Below are 21,163 nucleotides of genomic sequence, written 5' to 3'. Positions count from 1 at the left end.
ATATCATGTGACCACAAATAATCTCTTATTTTCTGGTCCATTAAGATGGTAATGACGATACTTGAGAAATAAATGGTGAAAACATAGAAATGACGAAGACATAATACCAGAGGATACCCATATAATGTCAACTATAGTTGTAATCTGCACTGAAACTATATAAATAAAAAAAAACCAAGAATGCCAAATCAAAGAAGCTTCTGGAATGGAATAAAATAGCGAATCATTATTTGATTTTTCTCATTTTTAGTTTATAATTATATTGCCGTAAATTTACAGGAGTGTTTCTGTATCGTTCATATTAATTAAAATATTTTACAAAACGTATTATGATGAATAGTTTTTTAAAAAATACCTTTATGCCTAAGACCTCATGCTATTTAACGTGAGGGTTACCTTCATATCTTACAAAAAAGAGATGTTAGGCATAGTTATTATTATAGCTGTATTTAGTGTATGAAATTAAAAAAGCATAATAAATGCCTTAAAAAATATGACAAATTAGTTATGGATGAAGCTGAGATTGTAAACTGAATTTCTGTGCTTCGCCTAAAAGTACTTGTTATCTTTAAAATCTGTGTTTTTCCGTTCCATCTTTTCAAATCCAGTGTATTAGTTCAACCTTAGTTTGAAAGGTTATAAAATTAGTGAAATAATTGTAATTGCTTTTGTTTGAATAAAATTCTTCACAAATATTACAAATAAAGATGTGCCCATTTTCATTTTCTTTCAGAGTCGCATAAACTTATAAAGAGTAGTAGTTTAGTTCATTTGTCCCAAAATTTCGATTCATGACCTTTAAGAATACATTACGTTAAAAAATTTACTTCAAAATTCAATACGTTAAAAAATTCACTTTAAAATTCAAAGGACTTCAGATTAAATTATCGAAAATATTTTAATTCAGTAATCTTAATTTTTGAATAATTTCTTTATAAAATCGTTTTTACATTATTTCTGCGCTTATTATTTGGTAAGTTACATTGATTTTTGTGCTTTCTTAACTTATTTAAGGCTATATTTACATATTTAAATGCTATTTTCTTGTGTTTAAACTGTGTAATTTGAGAAAATCTTTTCGTATAAAGCCTCGCATATTCAAATGCATGTTTCTAAATTACAAATTAAGCAATTTGTTCCTTAAAAAAGTTTTAAGATTTTTTTTAATGCTTTATAATTTTAAAAAGTAGGAAATTTCACATCATTCATCAGTTGAACCCCAATTCAAGAATGGAATGAAATAAAACCCATTTCAGAAATTAGATATCTTTCTTAATTTATCTGCTAGAGATTGATCAACTCACTTGGTAAAATACTAAACTAAAAGATCTTTTGCATTGCCCTTTTTTTGTCAAGAAATCAATTTCAAAAAGGTTTTTTTTTTTTTTTTTGCTTTTAATTGATGTATATTTTAATACGTACTTTTACTTTCCCGTATACAAAGCATACGAAAGTATTGTTATTTTTAGAAAACAGATTACGAGACTTTGAAGAGCCTCCTTGTTTCAAGCCCCCTTTAAACCGAAAAACACTTTTTTTAAAATTATGTTTCAGTGTTTGTCCGCCTGTCTGGATATGAATACAATTATTCAAAAAGGCTTTGTATTAAATGGTTGAAACTTGATACATGGACTTAAACCCAAATTTGAAGATTTTTAATAAATACTGAATGGAAATCATTCAGAGGAAGCCTCTATGCTCTTCTGATCAAGTACAAGTAAATACGATTTCTACAGAACATAAAAATTTAAATAACATTAGACACACAAGTTTAACATCTGAAATGCATATTCTTATCAAAACTTCAAATGTCCGTCTATCAGTCTTCATCTTTACAAAAAAGCAAATGCGATAGCTAAAAACTGCATTGACAAATAAATGAAATTGAGTACATGATCTCGAGATTACAATTGGGTTCTGTGCCAAACATTGGATTTAATCGGTCGAAAAATCGGCAATTAAACTTCATATTTTGTTTTCTGATATTTGTGATCGGCAATTAAACTTCATATTTGGTTCTCTTATATTGGTGATCGAAAATTAAACTTCATATTTGGTTCTCTGATATTTGTGTATTCATTGCCTTCCAAAGATTAATCGCCAAATAAAATTAACAATGATGGCACATCAATAAGTTCTCTCTGAGCTATTGTTCGCCAACGTAATTATACCAATACACTAGTGCATTAATTAGAGATTACTTATTTTTAAGATCAATTAATAAATCTTATTAATTTTTAAAACCAATTAATTAATTTTATCAATTTTGAGATCAATTAATAAATCTTTTAAGACCAATTAATTAATTTTATCAATTTTGAGATCAATTAATTAATCTTATCAATTTTAATTATCTAACTTTATTATTACATTAATTTTATAAGTTTTTCCAAGATTTTCTCCAGAACTTAGCCGCGTAATTTAATTGAATAAAAACCACCTTATTGTATTACTTTTGCAATAAATCTTGTTTAAAAGTAGAACATAACATTCACAAACCTATGATATCTTTGGCAGGCAAGTCTCTTCCTTGTATAATCCTCAGGATAAGAGTGGAGGCATAAAAATCATATTCGAGACTAAACTGGATTTGTCCTGCAGGCTCGAGCGGTTCCGAAGTGTCCACTTCATCATAATCCTCCTGGAAGAAATTTAAAACACTATTCACTCTGAAAAAAACTTCAGAACTAATATTCAGAAAAAATAAATGAGAATTAAAAAATTGATGGACACTCAGCTTACTTTAGATTTCCCCACTTCCTAGTTATTATCATTAAGAAAATGTGTACTTTGTCTTTGTCAATATATTCACAAAAGAAAAAAAAATAAACGATATCTCCGTAAAAAAGTAATATGCGACCGTTGTGTTTTACTAAAAGTCAATATGCTGTCTATCAAAGCTGGAAAGATGATTTTGTCTGTTCATAAAGTTTCCAGAAGTGCCATCCCCATTTTAAATCTAAAATTATTTCTAGAAAAGTTTCATTCGTTTTATTTTCTTTAAAGATTCTCATTCGCCAAGATAATTTTAATCTGTACCGAATAATTTAAAACGAAATATAAACATAAAAAGTTTTGTAATATAATATAATTTTATAACATATATATAACATAAAGTATAACATTTATTTTATTATTAGTCGCCTTTGGTGACCAGTTGCTTCGCTAAAGATATTGGTTATATTAAATTTCAATTAAATTATTTAGATAAATTAATGTTCATCGTCCTCGTATCTATCAAACATGAAAGGCGTGTTATTTCAATTGTATTTCTTAAGTTCATTTCATTGTTATATTGACATATCTAATGGAGACTATCTTCATAACATTATAACGCTATTAAAAAGACATATGTATGGTTCATCTATATTTTACATTTCACCGTATCGTTATCATTTTTATTCGTCTTTTAAACTATATGGATGGAAAACATAAACTTTATATTCTCCAACTTTTAACAATGGTAAAAGATCATGCAATTAAATATGTGATGAAACGACGGGAATGATTTGAATTTCAATACAACAATGTAATCGATTGCTGTAAATAAGTCAAAAATTAATTTTAAAAAATATCAAAACTCAGAAAAAGTTTACACGAATAAGAAAATAGTATCATTGAAAGACAATTCTTTGCATTTTAAGATTACTTAAAAATCATCTTTGTACTATATTTATTTCAGAAGTTATGGTGGGAAAAAACCTTTGGTTAAACTTTAATTATTTAAAGTTCTATAAAACTTTAAAAAAATCGTTCAGATCGTTATCAAATGTGCAACTTCCCACCCTTCAAATTATATATGTTAAAGCTACCAACTAACCTTGGTAACTTTAAGTCAAAAAACCAGCTCTATAGAGCATCAATTAACACAAACACAAACATTCACTTTTATTATTAGTAGAGATGAAAAAAACACAATCTTATGTAAACACTAAATAATACTTTAAAGATAAAATTTATTTGAATTTCATGTCATCTGTTCAATTATATCTTATCTATAAATTCAAAGGTAATTAAGAAACTTCAATACTTTCTTGGAATGCTAAACTTAATTCAAGCTGTAGATTCCCTTCAATTGAATTCAGCAAGAAATCTGCATTCAGAATCGAAACAGCATTAATATCTTTTTATAGTCGTCTTTATATGCAAAATTGGAAAAACATTGATAACCAGACAACAAAGAAAATTATCAGAGAAAGCAGCTCATTGAAAGTTCAAAAGCGTCATCAACATAATTGTCTCGCACATTATTATTTTTAAAAACCATTCTTATATGCTTCAACAGGCCATTAATTTCAAAGATATCTCGAACAAAGGACCTAAAGGAAATGCAAGTTCCAATGCAAATGGGACAAAAGAATGCTTGCCAGAAAGAAAAAAAAATGGAAATCAACCTCAAGAACTAAAGAAAAAAAGAAACTGTTCGACCGGTCACCTTGTCGGTGACATTAAAAACGAATAGAGGAAGACCTAATAGGTCCAACACTTGGCAAGAGGCCACGGGGCCTGATTCCGATAATGCCTGCCCCCGCTATTAGTCCCCCCATCCCTTCGGTACATTTGTTACAGCTTCATTCTTGAGTTGAGGACACTTTCGATGGTCGAGTTTTGTTGCTGGACTGCTGAAGATTTACATCCGTTAGCACCAATTTTGACTTGTCATCTGACTATTTCACTTTTTTTTTTATTTGCATTGCTTCCGTTCTGAAAGACTGGAAGAGATCGCATTTCGATATTGAAAAGCCCGTATGTTTACTCTCTTTGGTAAATAGGGGAAAGATTTTGTGTTCTCTATGCTTTTATATGAGTTTATTGTTTGTGAAAAGGATTGCTATCTTGTTATTTATATGAAACGGAAACGCATGGATGTGTTCATAAAAGATACAAAAGGCATAAATCTTGAGCTTGAATATTCTTTTCATTGTTGCATGAAAATGAAGGAAATCTGGTTCAGTAGATGTAACAAACATTGCAAATCTTTTTTTTAAGGATAAGGTCATATTATCTGACACTTATAGCAGTACCATATATTTTTAGCCACACATTTATTTATTCATTCTATCAAATCCATCTCTTCAAAGGAGCGCATTTTGAGTTTTGAATGAAAAGTCGCGTAATCAATAAATGGTTTCTTGCTTTTTCTTGAGATATAAGAATGGTATGGGTTAAATCCCGTCCATTCTGATGACAAGAAACTCATCATATTCTAGAAATCAAATGGTGGTCAGTGATGAGAGCTTATAGTGATAATTTAGAGCTTAGATCTTACTTCCCGTATTGATGCGCTAAAGATTAAAATTCAGACCATACCGATTGCTTAGACAAGGCGACTGGATGTCTTTAAGATTATTTTATCACATTCCTCCCTGGACACTTCAAAAAGGGATAAGAAGTCATCAGATAAGTCAGTAATTTATGGTTTTGTCTGATGGTGAAATTATTTTTTATTCATTTGCAATGATTATTCATAACTGACCACAGAAAATGTGCTACTTTCGGTGCAGATGGCAAGCAAGATCCGCATATCTAGGCTGACGCTGATTTAATTACTTCTTTTTTTTTGCCATGCCGTTTTAAAATAGAGACGGAGGGGTTATATTCCCCCTAATGGCATCCATGAATGCCAGCAATCTCAAATGAAATAAGAAAAATTCTGGAAATCGGCACATTAAACATTTTATTCTACGGTGATGTTTTTCAAACTTTGTCATTGTTTTTTCCCATTATTTCTACTAATAATAAAGTTGAAGTTGTCTCTCTCTCTCTTTCTCTCTTTGTGCTTGTATTGTTGCTCTGCAGACCAGATTGTTTGGACAAAAGCTGCCAAATTTCGAATAATATATTTTGAGAAATGGTAATATGCATCATACATGATGTTTTCAAAATTGTAATTGTCATTTTAATTTATCAAATATTAAGCGAAATTTCGAAGTTATAACGTAAAAATTTCTAAAAATATTGTAGCAGAAAAATAATTTTTATGTCATTTTAAAATCCAAAAAGAATTATATTTTAATGTTACCAATTTTTTTCTATCTCACGGCTTGTTTATTATTTTTAACTAACATTCGAAAGAATATATATTTATTTTATAAAATGTTTCATTGTTAAAGTGTAAGTCAAATTTTGTAAAAGATCATTTCGCTATTGCTGCTATTTATTTATCCTTGCTTCATTTCTGATATAAATAAACAAAAGATGAAGATTCTTCTTTCTCCCATGAAGAATAATATTCAGTATAAGGTGAACGTTTAATAGTTTTTTTTAATTTTGAAAAGAATTTCTTACAATTGAAGAAAATTTACTAAGTAGTGTTGAAAATTAAAGAACTATGTAATTTAATTCACGATTTTTGATAAGATAAAGAATTGTTTTATTAGATAACATATGTATTAGAAAAAACGATTATTCTCCAGATATGTTGTTTAGGAATTTTAAGAATTATAAACGATATAACTCCACGCTTCAAAATATTTTAATATCGATATAAAATATATTTAAAGAAATATATATTAACACAATAATATTAGTCATTTTTTTTTCAAAAAATACTCTCAAAAAACTTAACTACAATTTTGAAATTAAATTTAGAAAAATGTATGTCTTTCTATATAAAAATACATTCCAGATAAAAGAAATACGAATAAAACAAATATAAATCTCAAGGGAAAAATTCTCTTGTAAAGGCTTAATAAGATACCATAACATTGAGCAGTAACGATAAGGCTACTGACATTGTGATTTATTGTGTCAGTGGAGCTGTGTCCTGTCAGGTATCTCTCTACTCTGTTAATGTTCCTGTCAGCTTTAATAAAAAAAACTCATATAAAGACGCTCCAATTTCTTTGATTCACTGAGTATCGTTTCTACGAATTTAATATAAAAAATGAAAAAAAAAGAATATTAATTTTTTTTCACTATATATTAAACGATTTTGCTTTATATAATTCTATTATAGTAAAATATGCTTTATATAATTCTATTATAGTAAAATATGCTTTATATAATTCTATTATAGTAAAATATGCTTTATATAATTCTATTATAGTAAAATATGCTTTATATAATTCTATTATAGTAAAATATGCTTTATATAATTCTATTATAGAAACTTTATATAATTAAAGATAAATTTTATAATGAATAATAATAATTCGCAATAGCAGATTTCGCAGTTTTTTTTTTCAATATGTGATAGGCTTTTTTATTTTAGTTTTGAATGATTTATTGTAACTCCCCTAGAAATATTCATCTGAATTCACTCTTAATTATTTTCTGAAGTTGTATTAATTCTTGACCAATTACAAAGTATCAATATTCTATATATAATAATACCACGTCAAAAATAGTACTATTCATTATATTACTAAAAACCACAATTGTAACATGAATTAATATACCAATTATTACATAGAATGGATATGGAAGGAGTATCATAAGGCTTCTAAAGCTATATAACTTCCTTAAAATGAAAATAATTTGCTTTATAAAAAGGATTATTTTAAATCTTTCATCATAATTGATAATCTAATTGATTAGAGAGCATTATGCTGTTTTTGGTTTGCTAATTTACGAGAACTGCTGCAGATGATATAAAGTTTGGAATCACTACAAGTAAAAGCAATGGCACAGGGACTTAGCATCTTTATAAATAAAAAAAATATTTTAATAAAATAGGTTTATCAATAATCAGTTATTATTTCATACACCATATTTCAGTAAAGAGATTATAACCTGATCAGGTGGCGCCATGTGTATTGAATTTACTTTTAATTATATCATTCTACAAACTGGCAATACAAATCTGAATTGATAGAATTTATATGATAAAAGCCGAAATTTTTTTTAATAGTTATTCCTTTGAAGTCTATGAAGATAACTGAAAGATCAGAATGTGTGCACTGTAATTTTTGGAAACAACCCAAATATACCCAAATGATCTTCATGATCATTAAACTGACGAAGAATTAAAAAAGAACTCTATTAATTATTTTTAAATGGGTTTATATTAATATCATATTAAGAATTATTTGACGATCAGCTTTAATTGCTATTAAATAGATATTTTAACTTATTCGATTAAAAGTGAAAATAAATTAGTTTCATTTACTCTTTAATGAATGTTTTTTAGTTGGACTTTGACAATTTTACACTAGATATCTAAAAAATTCAGGTCAATACAAAAATTGTAAAAGGATAACCTTATATTAAATATAAATCATTCTAAATTAAATGTTGTTTTCATGAGAAAAGACACGTAGGAATTTAAAATATCATCACATGATAAAGATTGATGTTCTTTAGAAATGGAATCGGAACTTTTACTCTCAATTTTTCTTTTCCAGTAACTTAAACATCCTCAGAAAAATTCTTTTGGAGATATATTATTATGGAAATTTAACTATCGTGAATAAACAATTCCTTTCAGAAACAATAGATCCTATTCGTAGCTTCAGATCACAAAATCGTCAAAGAAAACTGAAAATTGGATTTGTAGTAAATCTTCTCCTGTAACTTGATTAGAGTTTTGAAGTTTGCTTGTCGAATTCTGTTGACAGCGACAAGGGCTTGGACATCCATCAATGTCTTCACACCTACTACCGACTCTTTAATCTTCGAAACATAATCACTTTCCTTATTTTCTTCTGTTTTTATTAAGTCGTATTCATTACTAAAGCGGCTCAAATTTTCCTTTGGCACAATTTCTAAGAAGCACTTAACGTCTTGAATTTAGATTATTCCTATTACAGTTCAAGAACAAAAAAAAATCTTAATGGTGATGCAGCTTTAGATTTCTCCTCCCATTCACAAGTAACATAATTTTCGCTTAATAGAAATTCAATACAATTTTTGAAATAAATTAAATATATTTATTATTTAGTTCTTTACAAATTGTAAGTTACAGAGACATGATTATTTATTTGGAAAGTTTGAGCATTCATGTTTTTAGGATGAGAGCAATTGAATTCATTCTGTAGTACTTAAAATTATTTTAGAAACTAAATGCATATATTTTCAAGTATTTCTCATAATTCTGAGTCATGATTTGATAATATGGCTTACATCTCATCCGATACCCAATCTCCAATTTATATACAGCAGTAGTCCCTTACTCAGATAGAAAGAACAGATTGTCTGACGAATTCAACTTACATCAAATCTGCCGACATTTTGAACTTCTCATCAATGATTTAGTATGATAAGGCATGGTATAATTTACGAACAAGAATCTTAACAACGTTATTGGTTCTATCTTTGTGTTATGCTCTTAACCCTCTATTGCTCAAAAACTGGTAACCAATGATAGTCTCAGGAAAACATTTCTCTTACTGTCGTCTGGTTAATGGAGATTTTTCTACTTTTTCCACTAAATGATAGATAAAATAAGGCAGCGTCCCTTGAAAATACCCAGGAAGGCAACATAATCCCATATATTGAATTTTCCAGGAAGGCAACATATTCCCGTATATCAAATCAGTGTCCCTTGAAAATTATCCAGAAAGGATAACAACATATTCCCATATAGTGAAGTAGCATCCCTTGAAAACTATCCAAGATGGCAAGATGTTCCCATATATTAAAGTTTAGTCAAACAAATTCCTCACATGCTTTCTTCTGCTTCAAATGTTGCAATATCATTTAGACCAAGAAAAGATAAAACATTTAATTATTATCCAAAATATTCTTCATGAATCATCTATATAAATTAAATTTAATAGAATTAGGGCTATAAAAGGATCCGAAATTAAAGTTCCTTGATCACGACGCTAATATTCTGCCAGTAGATCTTAGACTTAGTAGTTTTTTTATGGATATACGTTATCAAAATGGATATCACGCAATAAAAGAATATTTTATTTTCGTTAAATTATTTTACTTAAACTCTTAAATATCATAAATCTTTATAAAATTAAAGGAAAAAAAATTGGAAATTCATGTTTAATAGTTTAGTTGAAAAATCTTCCAATGGCATTTTATAATCTGCAAGAAATTTAATTCTAATAAAACCAGAATTCATCAAATTATGATTTAAGATTTTGTAGAGGAATGAAACGACGAAAAACTAAATACTTAATTTTTAAATCCCTTGCAAAATGAACACTCTTACAAATTAGATTTATCTACTGAAATATCAAAAGGAATCTTAAGAAATTCGAATATTTAAATAATTAGGTTTATTATGACTGATAACATTTCAATAAAATGTAATAAATATTGCACATTCTCAAATGTCTGTTATGCTATAAAAAAGGGGAATGTTCGAATAAAAGTCCTCTAATCCGGAGCAAATAGAGCATTTTCTGTTGAATACTAACGTAATTTATGTGACAGGTCATAAAAATGTAAAATAAGAAAATAACATTCTGGAATCTGATTACGCTAATGCTTCTATTTTCAGAGTAGTATCAGGTTTACAAAGGAAGAATTTCTATCTTTAATTTGAGATCTTATCTTCTGACTAATCACGGTGAAAGGCAATTTACAAGTTTCTTATCGCATAATATGTGTCTGGTTCCCATAACAATTTCACCGCCGCATCATTAAATTAGATAAATGGCTTAGGATGATTTCTAAAGTAATATCAGCCGTTAATTGCTTTCTTTACAGCAACTTGAATGTTCTTTCTGTATAATCCCAAGAATAAATTCTATTTACGATACTTGTATTAATGGTTTCATGGGAATGGGGAGAAATCATTTATAGAAATTTGAAAGCGACTTGAAGGCGATATATACTGCTTATCATTTGGAAAAAAAGTCTGCAAAAATATTAATTTTGATAAATGTGGTCAAACAAAATTGAGAAATTGCCTCAAATATTAATTTTGTAAAATGTGGTCAAACAAAATTGAGAAATTGCCTCAAATATTAATTTTGTGAAATGTGGTCAAACAAAATTGAGAAATTGCCTCAAATATTAATTTTGTGAAATGTGGTCAGATAAATTCCCAAAAATTGTATTTTGGAGAATTTATTTAATTTGATGCTTCGTCAACTCGCGCCTTGCCCAGGCTTAATTCCCACGGGGAAGGAGGACCTCGTAATTAAGGATGAGAAGCTTCGGTATGGTGCTTGTTTCTGGTCACCTTTGTGGATAAACAAAAAGGTAGGGGGTCCGGCTCCTCCCATAGATGATGGAACGTACTTCCTCAGGGAAGAGTTGTACCGTGATCGGTGATATCCTTAGGATTCAATCACAGTTCCCGCTAGTGTTGCTGTTGCAGCGATCCGTGTGCCTTCCGGAGGTTTGGAGTAGCCAGTTTGTGCGGTTACCCAGACTTGACAAATTTCTAGAATATCTTGTTTGTCTAATATAAGTCTTATTATCTAATATATATCTTATATATTTATCTAATATATATCTTATTGTCTAATAATGTGTGTCTTGTATTTAAACAGATCTCATTTCTGTAAGATAGGCTAAACGATATATACCATTTAAGTAAATATTCTAAATTAAATCAGAAGATTTTCATACAGGTATTATTTATACGGCTGGGGTGCTAGCTGACAGAGTCTTGGAAATGAAGGTTCCCTTACTTTTGCCATTTGTATTTGTAGATATAACCGGCGATGTAAGAATGTTTATTAGGTAAAATTACTGAAACATGTTTCATTCGCGAATGTCTCTCTTGCATTCATGGCGGAATCACTGAGAAATTGCAGAATACGGAACATGTTGCAGGAATACTCATCAAATTCCGGACTCAGTAACCAGTGGGGAGATGCTGACATTTGTATTTGTGACTGTTAAATTTAGCTATATGATATTTCAAGCGTAATAATTGTTCACATCCTGGATACTTTGGATTTTTTTAGAGTCTTTATTATTTCTTTTTTGTGAACCTCGGTTCGCATTAAGCGTGTACTTGAAAATTCGTCCTTTTTGCCAAAAGCTGTGATTTAGACAATAATGTTCTACTGCAAGATATATTTATTCATTGTTACAAAGAATATACTATGATTGCATTTCGGTGTTATAATCTTTGAACAGCACCCGTCATTAACAGAGAAAAGAAATGCTGAATAATACTTCATGTCTTGTTACCGACGTTTGTTAATGGTGGTTATTTTAAAAAAAAAAAGATAATAATTTTCCATTTTTCAGCGTCAATATGCTGAAAATAATTAGAAACTCAACTCAAAATTTCTTGCTTGAAATTGTACTGTATTTGAATCGACATATATGCCTATTGGTTAAAAGCGTATCATAGTTTGATACATTTATTTTAAATTTTATGAATAATTATTTTTATTTTTTTGATAATTTCGGTGTAAGTAGGAATCCATTATTATATTGCCTAAGCACTGTTTATGAAAATATGAATACTTATTTGAGCCCAAGTATAAGAAGAAGCAACCATATTCTATGTGTGACTTGGCAATAATAGTAATTTATAGTTGAGTTTTTATAGAGTAATAAACTTGATATAAGTTGAACTGTATCTATAAAATATTGCATGATTCCAGTTCTTCCATACTATTTAACCTCAATAAATAGCTTGGAGTAAATAAACGTGTTTATGGACAGTAAAAATAGACTTAACATTGTTTATATATCACATAAAGACATGTGAATCGTCAAACGGTGGCATTAGTTTTTATTAGATAATACGCAATGAATCATATAGTATAAATGCTTTGATTTTACTGCCTGACAACTATAAATATGGGAAATAGTTATTTATAGTTCATAAAATGTACTAACATTTTTTTTGTAGATTACTGTATAAGAGCCTCAGGTAAATATTTGAGAAGTCAAAGGTCGAGGAATATATTTTCATATGGAATTTTTATATAGATTTCTTCTATCCTGAGAAGTGAGAAAAATGCTTATTCATGAATGCGCCAAAGACATAATCTAAGACATTCTTTCTTAAAAAATGGACATTATGATGTTTCTGAATCAAGTGCTTTATTTTTATTTGTATATTTTAATTAAAAAATTACTTTAAAAAAATTATTTGATTTTAACCCCTTAAAAGTTCTTTTGATTTTTTTTTCTACTACATGGAGACATTTTCGCATCGTTCAGAATAATCTGTGAAGATCATTCTGAAAATAATTTTATGATTAAATAGTTCATTAAACTTACAAAATTATTCAAATACCAACATTTGATTGCTTTTTGTATTCTTAAGCAGAAAACAACCAATTTCAATATTTTTTGTACGTAAATGTTGTTATTTTCTGGAAATAATATTGTATATTATTACGATAATAATATTATTTTCTGGAAATAATAATCTCGACCTGAACGGCTAACATAACACTTTTTAACATTTCAGCTCTAGGTCAGCATTTTACTGCTACTATTATATGGCGAAAGTTATTATAAAAACATAGATAACATTTAGCTTCAGAAATAGTCCTGACCATCCTATTAGCGCAAGTTAGTTAACGATTTGTTCAATATTTTGAATCTGTATCGTGAAGCTACAGTAAGATATACATTTTGCATTAAAGACGCATATAATGGTTCCCCCCACCCTGCCTAAGTTACCTGAGTAGTAAATAATTCTTTAAATATACAAATGACCAAATTTACCAAAAATTGTGTATAAAGCAGGCAATAGTTCGACAAAGAGTAAACATCCACCACCACAGCGTAACAATCCCACGCAAGGGGGGGGGGGGGCAGCGAATCTGAGTAACCGAAACGACCCAGGATTATATACCCACTATGAGGATTTATTGAGTTATAAAACATTTTACAAACGTAACCACCAACACAAGCAGTAATTTAGTTTAATCGATGATTGTTATATTTGCTCAACCTAAATTGTCAGAGGAAAGAAAGGAAAGCAGAAATGTCCCATCCACTAGTAAGGGGGGAACTTAGTAATAAGATGAGTCAGAAATAAGACACCGTAGAAACGAATACTCTAAAAAACGTCTGTCTAAGAAATATTCACTTTCAAGCAATAAACTTGGACAAATACTCAGAATCACTTCGTCATTATATCTATGCCTCTCTGATTGACTGTAAAGTTCTAAGTTACTCGAAAAAGAAATTCCAAAACCATTTCAAATTCCAAACAGAAACCTGATATTATCTCACCATTTCTCCCTCATCATGCATTAAGTCAAGAGAACTCTCCCACAGTTCAACACCATTTCCACATGGAAACCTCTATATCCATCAATCAAACGATGGAGAAGTCCATTTGAACAGTATTGTTCAAAACCGTAGGTATCTCTAATGCGATATCCAGTCCTTTAGCGTTCAGGGTTCGTAATCTCGCAGAATCAACATAAAAAATCTAGATCCAAATAACTCACAACCGGTTTTGGTAGGTCCCATCCATGACAAACGTCAAGGGTAATAGTGACCTAATTAGCCTTAGACAGAACAAACTAGATAAGTAAAATATTATAAAATTTTAAAGAAAATTGATTTATTTATTACAGGCTGTAAAGAAATAACTATATTTACATGAATGTAAAGTTTTTCCAAATGAATGATTATCGTCAACACATAGACAGAAAACAAGTTAGAATCCTAATTTCCAGCAATGGTCACATTACAACCACCTCGTAGTTAATACCCTTAACGGCTGTCAATGTCCATAGTGCAACTCCTCCCATATGGGGTATGTTCCATCATTCAAATAAAACTAACTCGAGCCCCCAATATCTCTGAACCCATTAAAGAACCCATATCTGCGATACCACAATTAAATCAGATACATTTCAAACCAATATCTGGAAAAAAAATTCATTAGGACTTTATTCACAATGATTAAATAATTCCATTTTCTTTTCATTATCAATTCCAATACTTAAAATTATCTTCAAATTTAAAGCATTTTAAAAAAAGACAATTTAACAATTAATACTAACTTTCTAATTTCAATTAATCAATTTTTTCCCCTTCAACCTTCATTTTTTTTGAGCTTATTGACAATTTTTCAATAATACAATATTTTATTGATGTCTGTGCTGCATACTGCTGATATACTGCAGATTCAAAATTGGACACTAACAATGCATATTATTAAATCACAAAATTTGGTTTGATTTGATTTGATTTAGTGGAGTTTTGTGGCGCAAAAACCATTCTTGATTATGCTGCGCCAAATGTATGGTATTAATTAAAACATTGTTTATAAACTCTAACATAATCATAAGCTAATCATAATAATAATATATAATCATAAACTTCTTAATATTTGTCATAATTTCTCAATGTTTATAAAAACGGTTAAAAAAATTGATAAATGATTTTGATTTTTTTTAATTTAAATAAAAAAACAAAATTTGGAATACTCTCAAATGTACCATAAATAATTGAAATCAGAATTCGTCATGAATTCAATTTGAAATGACTAATTTCGTTTCGAATAAATTTACCCTTTTTCGAAAATGTACAAATAACATTAGGATAATTCTATAATTTCACATAATGATAGCGTTAAAAAAAATATTATAAAAATATGATAGCGTTTAATGAAACATGAATAGAACGATAAAAATTTGAAAACGATAAAAACGATTTCATCTCAAATGCTATTTAAAAAATATTCAGCAGGTCTAAAATGAAATTTCAATGATTGAAATGCATTTAATGACGCGAAAAGACAACAAGTACGTAACAAGAAATAAAGCGATATTTATTTTTTGTTTAAATCGCATTCCTTCTAATTTAACAATGCTTTGGGAATATAGTTCATTTATATATATATAGTTCATTTATTTCATCGCTAAAAATAATTTCTCATTTACTTTCCTCTTACTTATTGCATAAATATTAAATTATTTATTAATTTTTGCACTCTTATAAATATTTTACATTTGTTTTGATAAATTTTCTCATAAATAAAATGTCAATTGTACAAATCATTTCCTCAAAACGAATATGAAACATCCAAGTATTCAAATTCGGAAAATGCATTTTCTTCTGTATTAAACATTAAGTTATGTAATCATATTTTAAAGGGAAATTTATTGAAATAAATACATGACGGATAAATACACAATGTATATTAAAACTTTATTTCCGTTACATTTTATCTAAAATTTGATTATTGATTTCACTCAAGGGACAGCTAAATTTAGAAGTACAAAATACTTTTTAAAGTCTTTCTTTTAGCATGAAACTCAATTGCTACAGCAAAATAAAATTGAAAACAAAATTCCTCCTTTGGAGTCATGCTTCTTTTTAAAAGTGAGTTACGTTCGCTTTTAGTTTTCATTTTTCTTAAGTCCCCTTTCCGGTACTCGCTCATCCAAATCAACGCTTACTTCCGACTTAGGATTGTTTTGCTGGGTGTTCGAACTTTTTTTTTTTTAGTCGCGACCATCGGTAATGTTCCGTGTAATTCGATTTTTAGCTCCAGGTTTCCGGCAGTTTCTTTTACAATGTCGTACTTTGCATTCAGAAAACTTAAATATGCATCATTTTCGCCAAGCAAACCGCAAAAAGTATTTCCTGTCATTCAATAAATAGATTTATTTTGATTCAAATTATTTGTATGGATAAGAAATTTATTTTTAATTGTACAAAGAGAAAGTTATTTAATAATTCAATCTTCGGATTTTTGTTTTGCGTTTTAATCTATCAATTACAAAATCTATGTTTCATTTCTCCATTAACCGCATTTGGCTATTAATTAGCTCGCTGGGAATATTGTTTGTTTCTAATCAAATCTCTAAAGATGAACCTAATCATAAATGTTAATTTCTGCAATAGCCAAATAATGATTTTATATTTTATTTCTTCATTAGCCGCCTTTGGCTACCAGTTAGCTCGTAGGGAATATTGCTTATTTCTAATTATTATTATTATTGTTATTATTTTATATTTTTGCAGAACCTAATGTTCATAATTTCCCCAAGAAAATATTTTTAAGTATCAAATTATGAGAGATATCAAAATTACGTTATTTTAATAGTCATGTATCTGTTCTGATTGTGCATATGAAGCATCTGAAGGGAATCAAATAATAAAGCTGTTGAAATCGCAGTTTGTAGAAAATATTTTTTTATTTATAATTTTCTTGGTATTGTTATTTTATTTTCTTATTTCTCATAAAATTTACACAGATATTAAGCACAATCCAACCTCCATTGCTTACAAGCATGAAAGAAAAACATTAATTAAATATTTCATGAAATAATGAAATGGTTGCCAAATGCGCTTAAAACCCATTTAAAAATCAATTAAAACTTAAACCACAAAATACCTAGTATTATACTTATTATTTTGTATTTTAATGCCATGAAAATTGTTTTTCCACGGTGATGTTTCCGAAATTTTGGTAAAAAATCTTCTGAATTTTGTTTAAATGTTCTATTTCGTTTTTTTTAATAAAATCACTCCGATGTGTATACTTTGTTCTTACAATGTGTATCTACGCCAAATTTGGAAATATGAAGCAGATATTAAACACAAAAAAATTAGAGTAGTTTACATAATACAAAATACAAAAATAGAATAAATTGCAATAATTCAAAGATTAAAAAAATAGCTGAAACCGATATTAGCACTCTTATGCATCTGCATTGATTATGTTTAAATAATTCATTTACAAAATAAATAGAATTGGTATAAGACCACTGAAATAACATTGCTTTAATGTACATCAGAATTTCATGTTTAGCCCTTTCACTATTGAACCGACCTAACCGGCTGTGCAAATTTTATTCCTGTTTCAAAAGAGGAGTGCAGAATGTAAATCAAGGACATTATTGTAATAACTCATTTTATATCCTACACCTTCTTCGTTAGAAACAAAAACCGGCCTACACGGATAGAATTTGCATGGCCGGTTGAGCCGGATCAGTAGTGAAAGAGTTAAATTCATTTTTATCAGGGATCAAAGGGATTTTAATTTACCAAGATGCTTATTTCTGTACAGAATGTAATAGATAATTGTTATGGCAAATCATATTATTTCTTAAATAGCTTCTAATCAAAGTTATTCTTTCACATATTATCAAAAGTTTTTTTAAAAACATTATCAGGGGTATCGTAATTTTTGTAATACATAACGTGAGAGTCATCAACATGGAGATAATGCCCAAAAGTATTAAAAAAATGCCCTACAATTTTTTAATGGCATATCATTCTCATTGCATTCAAATTCGATAAATTCAGATGATTTAAAATCCTGAATTGAAGCAAAAGTTCCAATGATAATAAAAATTGAGGCACAAAATATATATAAAATACTCATGCGAATTTCTGTTAAACCAGTATATCAAAAATAATTAAAAAAATGCATGAAAATAACACGAGGAAAAAGATTACTTTATTCCATACCAAGAGATTTCATAAAAATTAAACAGTGCAATTAAAATCAAGCACGTCAAGGAGGCTACATGATTAACTGGCTCAATTATTGTTCGCTATTTTAATTATATTTCCCACAGCATTTGATCTCCATTATTCAATGTCCTTTTAATTTTCAAAGAAAAATAATTAACATTTATTGTCGGAAAAAGAAAAGAACAGTGAGATACTGCAATGAGGTTTCGAATCCATTCTAATCAATACGAAGACTTTCTAAAGTTTTAGAGTTTTCCGATTATTCTCACAAAGAAAGAAAATTTCCCCAGGAAGTAATTAGGAAAAGTATTAAGAAAATGACTTACACTTGGCTTGAAGCCAAAGGTTGTCATGAAACTTGGAATAAATTACTAACAGCTGAAATGATAAATGCTGCTTTAACACTGGAATCGAAATATTTCTGATTGTATTAACCACAGAACTCAAGGAGATATTGTACATTGGTTATTAGGACTTACAATTGTATGAAAATAATTATTTAATATTCATGTTAATAGTTTATGAGAGCTCTCTATATTTATTTAAAGAAATGCAGTAGTAAATAATACAATATATACCAGCAGAAGATATCTCCTCAAACCCCTCTAATATAGTCCATAATAAAGATGCAATCCCACATTTCCCCACATATATACAGGGCCGCGGTGGCCTGGTGGTAAGTTCTCGTCTTCGGAACCGGAAGGTTTCAGGTTCGTGACCCGATTCCACCGAAGAACCGTCGTGTAAGGGGGTCCTGTTGCACGTTAAAACCGTCATGACCAAACGTCCTCCTGCTGGTGTGATGTGGAGAGGGAGGTGCCAGCTCAGGTGTCATCTTCGTCAAACTTGTTGCTTCAAACGGGACGTTAATGTAACTAAACCAACCCCACATATATACTGTAAATTTGAGCGAACTAGTAAACGTCAAAGGCTTTTATATTTTATTTTACACACTTCAGCATTTTGTGTTTTGTATTACAATGAAGAAAGTAGAGCATGTATCTTGGATTCCTTTATTTTCAATCAATTGACTAGAAAACGTGATCCAAAACTACAATTTTAATAATATAATCACATACCAAATTTCATTTCTTAGCATTTTCGAAGCATTGCAAACCAAATTGACAGAAGACCATCATGTGGATGGATTTCATTCAAAATTTCACACACATTTTTATTTCAGAAGATAAAAATCGTGAATCAAAATTTGTTTATCTTGCTTCTTATATTTTATAGAATTCGGATTCAATAGCATTTCGGCAGGTAGAGTGACCAATTCCCTGCGAATCCATGACTCAAAATTTGATAGAAATCAATAAATTTGGTATAAAGACTACATACACATTTCATCCGTCTATCTCAAAGAGTTTTTGTGTTATTCTCACATATATGGGTGGTTATAAAAATAATGGAAACACCTTAGATTCATAAAGAATCCTTTATTTGTATGGTGTAGGATCCTTTAGCATGTAATACAGCTTGGATTAGCAAAGGAATTGATTCATACAAGTGTTGACGAGTGTTTAGAGAAATATTGCATCATTCTTTCCGGAGATATTGTGAAAGTTCTGGGAAAGATGCCGGTGGAGGATATAGATTCCTGATTAAATGCTCTAAAACAAACCATAAAGGTTCAATTATATTGAGGGCGGGTGACTGTGCGGGCGAAGGCAGATGTTTAACTTCATCCTGAATCAAACCATAAGTGGGCAAGTCTCCCTGCATGGATAGGTGCATTATAATCCTAGAAAATTCCATCTCTTGCAGGAAACAAAGTTTTCATCATAGTCCTGGTCAGTTAAAATGTATCTATACTTCTCCCCAGTGATCCTTCCTTTCAGGATTACGAGTGCTTCAGCAGAAAACCACGACATAGCTTCCCTATCATGACAGATCCACCTCCATGCTTGACAGTTGGAATGAGACAATCACGATCATATGCTTGTACAGGTATCCTCCAAACGTGCACCCGCCATGTTGTAAGGAAAAGTGTGAAACACGATTCTTCAGACCGTATTACTTTCTTCCACTTATCACCAGGTTTTGTGAGTTTGACACCACTGTAGGTGACGTTTACCATCAACATCTAAGACAAGTAGCTAGGGAAATACTACTCTGCCATAAATGTTCTGTTTATGAAGGTGCCTTCTAACGGTAATCACTGACACTGGAGAATCCAAATGGGTATAGAACTCGGTGGTCATTTTTGCAGCAGTCGTTCGCTTTTTAAACATTGCAATTCCCTTCAATACCCGACGGTCTGTTTCACTGAGCTTATCTTTCCGTCCACTATTTTGCCTTGTCGAGCTTGTCTTGCCACGCTATGTGTATGCTGTCATGACTTTAGACACCGTACTTCTAGAAAGACCTAAAAGTAGGGATATTTCGCTCACACTTGCTCCAGTTAGACTGATTCCTACAATTTGGCCTCGTTGAAAATCTGAGAGGTCCGACATTTCACGTTTTTGAAAAAAAATAAAAGAATTACAGAACTTCATTAAAGCTAACACATGCTATAATAAAATATACATTGCTATTTATAAAAAAAACTGGGAGCTATTATTATATTTTAATGCTTAAGAAGCTCATTCAAAAATTTAACTTTTATTCACAGGTGTTTCCATTACTTTTATAACTACCTGTAGAGAAAGAAACATGATTTCATGCATGCAACATGTTTTTCATGCTCAAAGAAATCTCAAAAAATGAATATGTGTCTAACTTTTTGAAGATTATAATACTTTCGCTTTATGTACTTTTTATACGAGAAAAGAACAATAACTTAAATGCTGAATACGTACAAAAGTAAATATCATTTTCATCACAAAATGCTACAACATCGAGTAATACTTTCGTTTCTTCGATTGATTGATAGTGATATTTCTCGTTAGAC

General features: G+C 29.5%; 1 protein-coding gene across 2 annotated transcripts in view; it reads right to left on the bottom strand.

Annotated features, from left to right (window-relative positions):
- LOC129969666 (synaptotagmin-7-like) overlaps window positions 1-21,163 on the bottom strand; it is a 292,924-nt gene that overhangs the window by 116,985 nt on the left and 154,776 nt on the right. The window contains exon 4 of one of the 2 annotated variants that reach the window (XM_056084322.1): window positions 2,500-2,641. In XM_056084322.1, coding sequence (XP_055940297.1) covers window positions 2,500-2,641 — 142 coding nt within the window. The remainder of the gene's footprint in view (window positions 1-2,499; window positions 2,642-21,163) is intronic. The other variant, XM_056084323.1, reaches the window with a different exon arrangement.

The sequence above is a fragment of the Argiope bruennichi genome, chromosome 5 (assembly GCF_947563725.1).
Source record: "Argiope bruennichi chromosome 5, qqArgBrue1.1, whole genome shotgun sequence".
NCBI lineage: Eukaryota > Metazoa > Arthropoda > Arachnida > Araneae > Araneidae > Argiope > Argiope bruennichi.
Note: the sequence above shows the minus strand (reverse complement) of the source record. Positions and strands in the feature narration are given on the sequence as shown.